Below are 6,000 nucleotides of genomic sequence, written 5' to 3'. Positions count from 1 at the left end.
ACATGCATGTGTGTGTGTAAATATGCTGGGAAATGGGAAAGACAAATAGTAAACTATACTTACAATAAAGAAAAACATACTTTTTACCCCCATGAAAAATATCAGACTTATTAATGATAATCTGTGGATGCTCCATTTAAAAATTTTATGAAACAAGAAGGTCTATTCTAAAGAGATTATGAAATGGGGACCAGAATGCTTATTTGAATATATTTTTGATTCTGAAGTTTCCTTGTAAAAATATTCACAGAAATTGGTGGACGTTTTTTTTTTTTTACGTACAACTCGATGCCTCTCATTTATAACATAAATCATTTAATGTAACATTTGCAACCTTAGAAAGGCAGACATAGTTAATCCAAGTCAGTTTATAAATTCCAATTTCACATGGATTAAAAACTGCAGATAAATTAAGTCACAATAATATCCTGTACATGCATTAAGGCTGGTGACTGCTAGAGTGTCTTGGGTATCTACAGACAGGAAATCACACACAGATTACTGGGTCTGAAGAGTGTCTATGTCATTTAAAAAAATCTTGCTTTTTTTTTTTTTTTTTTTTGGTGATACAGATTTCAACAGTAACTCTGGAAAACTGTGAAAAATGTTATTTAAAAATATATATGTATATACTACTGCACAGTTTCAAAGATGTGGTTCATAAATAAGGTTGGCTGCACTGATCAATTTGATAACAATTACTGCACTTCTGAGGTGATTTGAACACGTAGTGACTTATACTCAATGTTAGGCACTAGTCATATCCTTCAGGCGTACTACAGTTTTATGTTAGCTGTATTGTACATATATATTTTTAAACGTATGCATTTATACAAACTGTGTATTATGTATGGGATGTCAGAAATGTACACATCACTGTTATATAATACACACATCATCGTTGCACATACGAGGGTACGTTTTAGTGCAGAAGGCTCATTGCATTGATTCCATGTGTTCAATCTAGTACACAATTTGTCAACTCTTCAGATTTTTTTTTTCCAGTACATTCCTCTTTAGACAGTGGGTCCGAGTTTCCCTTTGTGATTTGAAAGTTTCCAGCAATGTGTTTTAACTGAACCTCTCTTTCCAAGCACAATTCTGCACGTGAGTCTGATCTGTGTCGAATGGTAATAAATCCCACATTTTGATCAGGAATATATTTGGGTTCCTCTCTTTCAAAGGTAACTCTAACAATTGTGATCCAGGTCCGTTCAGGTCATGGAGGGATAAGGCCAGTTCAACTTGTACTGAACTTCTGATGAAATAATGTCTTCAAATAGAAAAAAATGATGATAGACATTCTACGTTCAAATGGGAGACTCTCCAGAAGGATATACAGGAAAAGGATGAGCAGTGTTGTCTCTGGGGAATGGGACTGAATACTTCCTACTTTATACTTCTCTGTATTGTTCAAGTTTCTACCATGAGCATGTATTACTTTCATAACCAGAAAACACAAGAAAGATATTTCTACTTTGAACAAAGCTAACTAAAAGAAACCAGCAACAATCAGAAGATGCTTCCTTATCAAAAGCATCAATGCCAAAGCAAGGAGAAAACACTGCCACCACTGCCCCCAACATGCTCTACCAATGAAACAAAAGACACTGAGAACGGCGTGCTGTGAAGGCCCCCAAACGACCAGCTTCACGTTTTTCTGGAAACGCGACTCACCGAGTGCTGACGTGCTGCTGCCTGCACAACTAGCCAGAGGTCACCTGTGTGTTTAAATGGGTTTCACAGGTGAGCACATCACGTGAACACCACCACGAGGCCTGAGACTGAAAGGTGGGGAAGACCAGAAAAGCACCCCAGGCATGCACCATGGACCCTGGGGGCCATCCCTTTTTGTGAGAGCCTGAACATTTCATCAGAATTCAGCAGGAGTGAGTACAACTAAAGCCTCAGTCTTCCAGAAAAAAAAAAAAAAAATTCAAAATGTCTTAAGTGAGACTCCAGTGGGATTGGGAACTCTAGCAACAATTAGTGAAAGGAATGTCAGAAGCACCTCAGTTGAATAAATGTAAAAAAGAAGTACTGTTAATATTTCCAGATGCTTGAAGGCCAACGCCAAATGCAAATTGCACAAAGCCTTCGCTTGTTCATTTAAATGAATTTCAAATCACCAAAGCTACTCAATCATTTGTAAGGTTTTAAATCAGTGCTTAGAGCTAGGGGATGACAGCAATCTTATTTCCCACCTACAGATCAGGCTGACAAAGACATTAACATTGCAACCAAACCAATAAGACCATCAGTATCTGTTATAAACGTTTTGTGTTCCCATCACCTTGAAAAATGGATTGTTCCACATATCACATCACCTTTCTCAGGCCGTCTTGGGGCAATTTTGTCAAGTGAGAGGCCTCAAGGTCATTGTTTTTGTTTTTAAAGTATAGGAAGTATATCCTCTTTTCCAGGAGTTTTTCTTTTTTTTTTAACCAATATTTTTATATCCAAATATATTTAATAAGAAGAAGACCAAACCTAGGGTATGACGAGAGACAATAGAAGAAATAAGTTTCAGACAAAAACTGTAAACAAAGATGTCAAAAAAACTAAAATGTAAACTTAATTAAAAAAAAAAAAGAAAAGAATCAAGGGCGAGACGGAAACATACCAGACTGGTCGTTGCTACCCCAGACAGGACTGCGATCCTTGCAGGAATAACTTATTCTGTAGAGTAAGCAGCTTGCTAATCAAAGCCTGAAACACATCGCCCAGATCAAAATGCATTCAAGGCCCGCAGTGGCACCTCCTCCAAGAGTGAGAGGATTAGATAGAATCATGATAGCAAATAGTTTTTGGCCTGAGAAGCAACAGATACAGACCCGAGTGAACGGACGTCCTAGGTAATGTCCTCATCTGGCCAAGAAAACTGGTAAGAAAGCTATCATGGAAAGAAAACACTTGAAAAATATCGGCCGACAGACACCACGTGGCTCCACAGCCCCTGGGTCACAGTGGCAGGAAGAAGAAACACATGTGCTGGGCGGGCTCCTGGCGTGTGCAGGAGATTTCAGTCACTCACTGAGCCCCCCAAAAGCAGTGGTTGCTGCTTTCATGTTGGTGAATTTTCAAAGACACTGAAGTTTTACCAAATCTCAGTGTCATGGTCATACTACTTTGCGGGGCAGGGCAGGGAAGGCCCGTGGGAGTCAATTCACTTGCTTTCTAACACGTTTAGTTGACAGTAAAGTTGGCTGGAGGGGGCAGGTACTAGACAAAAGGCAGGGTATTTGGTAACATGCAATCTAGTAAACGTCCACAAAAATAACTGACTTATTTTCATTATTCAATTACCCATGAATACACACAGTCAAAAAAATAATAACTGGGGGAGAGTATATTAATACTGAAAGTAATCAAAAGTATAAGAACTAAGATGATCTTAAGTGGCAGTCAAAAAGCTTTTGGTGTGCTGTATTGCACCTGGTTCACTAACCCATGAGATTTTCATTGAATGTTCTAAGAAGTCATGGTTTAGCTTTGAACTAGAAAGTGTGTGTGTGTGTATGTGTGTGTGTGTGTGTGTGTGTGTGTGTGTGTGTAAGCGTGTTTTCTCTAATCAGAAACGTCTGATCACTTTGTCTAGCCTGGGATTATGGAAACTAGACAAAGGAAACGTGTTCTAAAGAGCTGTGTATCTCACACACTTACACAGGCAGCTTTTCTACACCCACACATACAAACACACATGCCCTGGGAGAAAAGACCATTGTTCGATGCTGAGAAAATATTCACCGCCGTTTGAGAAATGCTGTGGCTGGGAACTTCAGGAGCACAGTGTCCAGAAATGTTGAGCCGTCCGTGAAGACAAGAGTGCCCTCCAGCCCGAAGGCGGGGCCCCTATGTCAGGTGGGTGCTGTTCCGCAGCCAGTGCAGGCCCTGCTGGGAGTACTGGACCAGGTGCTCCATGCTGCTGTGCAGGGTGACTGGCCCCATGAGCAGGTCCAGGTCATTGAAGAATTCTAGGGGACAGAGAGGGTTGTTAGAGGGACACGCACTTGGTCCTCGTTATAAATCAAGCCTTCTCTGTCCCATCACTTGACATGAGCTCAACCTGACAAACTAAAGCCCCCGAGAGCTCACCTCTATCCCAATAATCCCTCAACTGGCGACTTCTAATTCAAACGAGTGACATTTACAATATTGAATTTAATGGATGCTGTGTGTTTTACATGTCATTTTTTCACTGTTCTGTAAGTACACTGATTTTAATAGATTTAACTCTTCATGTTTAAAATATATACATGTATATAGACAGAGAGGAAAAATATGTATTTTACGGAAATAATTCTGAATAAACAAAGGAAACATGGCATGGCAAAACCAAACCAAACCAAACCCAACCCAAATGAAGGGCATTTGTTTAGCCAAAGAGCAAAGAAAATGTACTTCCTCAGGCTGCATTCTCCTTGTGCAGTAATGCGTCCCACCCTGAACTTGGCCTGCAGCTCTGTCATCCCTTACACTGTCCTCAGCTGTGCTATGTGCTGAGCCCCTGTCGGGGGAGGGTGGGAGTCCGATGGAGGAGGCTCCAGGCTCCTGGAGATGAATCAGAGACGGGTTTTTCTTTCTTTTTTTTTTTAAATTTTATATTTATTTATTTGGCTGTACCGTGCGGCATGCGGGATCTTAGTTCCCTGACCAGGGATTAAACCCGTGCCCCCTACAGTGGAAGCACGAAGCCTTAACCGCTGGACCTCCAGGGAAGTCCCTCTCTCTCTTTTTTTTTTTTTTTGGAGCATCCAGCTTGTTTAAATTGTCTTTTATTTTTATTTTACTGAAGTATAGTTGATTGACAATGTCGTGTTAGTTTCCAGATTCAGTTATACATATTCAGTTATATATCTATTCTTTTTCAGATTCTTTCCCCTTATAGGTTATTACAAAATATTGAGTACAGTTAGTTCCCTGTGCTATACTGTAGGTCCTTGTTCACAGATGGGTTCTGAAACACCTCTACTGAGGTCACCTTCTAGTCCTTGGACATTCTCTGGGTTTGTCCTTTCCTTAAACATTTATTACTGCCAAGACACTACACTAGGTGTAGGAGGGCAGAGGCAGGGGGTACACTGAGATGAAGAATGTAGGCTCTGCCATCGCAGAGATCACGGTTTGGTGGCTCAGAGACACGAATCAATTCATGTGGCTGCCAGGCTGCCCTAATGGGACCACTGAACAGCACTCCTTGAAAGTAAGAAGCTGGGAGTATTCTTTCAAAGGTGCTCTTGTACGTGCTGAATGAGGTCCTGCTGGGGAGGCTCCGAGAAGGGCCGGGAGGACAGCGTGGCAGGAGGTCAGGAGGAGAACAGGGGAGGAGAGGCAGGTCTGGGGAAGCTGTGCGGACTTTGCACTCGATGTGCAACTCTGCTGAGGGACGGCTGGCAGCAGCTGGCAGTGCCATCTGGAGCCTGGCCTGCTCAGGCTTCTCCCAAACTGGCCGCGGACATTAGTACATTTGTCCCTTCTGTTTCATCCACTTGTGACACATACACCCCACTCCATCTCAGCCACTCAACTACTGTTTGCTTTTCAAAATCCTGTTCCGTGCCAGCTCCTTTGGCGAGCCTGCTGGCCTCAGCCCCTGGCACTGACCTCCTTGGCACCCCACTGGATTTTCAGGGTGCATCACCGCCGCACTACTGTTATATCCTGTCTGGTTTCATTATCAATTTCACGTACTCAGGCCTATCTGTGCCACTGGTTCCTCATCTCATCATGGACATCCTGATCTTAGCCGCAGAGGCACATGTTACCATGGGAACAAAATTTGCATTTAATGGCTTGATAGTGAGCTCAGATTCACACTCTCACCCAGCACTGGAGAAAGAGTAGTAAACTGGTATAATCTTATGGGAGAAAGTTAATAATATACCAATACATATCTTAAAAGAATCTATACCTGTTGACCTCCACATTCTACTTCTACAACTCCCTCCTATGACAGGAATCAGAAATATGAACAACGATTGACATTAGGATACTTATCGT

General features: G+C 41.8%; 1 protein-coding gene across 3 annotated transcripts in view; it reads right to left on the bottom strand.

Annotated features, from left to right (window-relative positions):
- Positions 1 to 298: 298 nt before the first annotated feature.
- AFF3 (ALF transcription elongation factor 3) overlaps positions 299 to 6,000 on the bottom strand; it is a 560,304-nt gene continuing 554,602 nt past the window's right edge. For all 3 annotated transcript variants that reach the window (XM_027128817.1, XM_027128818.1, XM_027128819.1), the window contains one exon: positions 299 to 3,974. In XM_027128817.1, the coding sequence (XP_026984618.1) occupies positions 3,853 to 3,974 (122 nt within the window). In that variant the 3' untranslated portion in view covers positions 299 to 3,852. The remainder of the gene's footprint in view (positions 3,975 to 6,000) is intronic.

This window comes from Aethalodelphis obliquidens, unplaced genomic scaffold (assembly GCF_003676395.1).
Source record: "Aethalodelphis obliquidens isolate GAN/ISIS:26980383/991018 unplaced genomic scaffold, ASM367639v1 scaffold35, whole genome shotgun sequence".
Lineage (NCBI taxonomy): Eukaryota > Metazoa > Chordata > Mammalia > Artiodactyla > Delphinidae > Aethalodelphis > Aethalodelphis obliquidens.
This window is presented reverse-complemented; position numbering and strand designations above follow the sequence as displayed.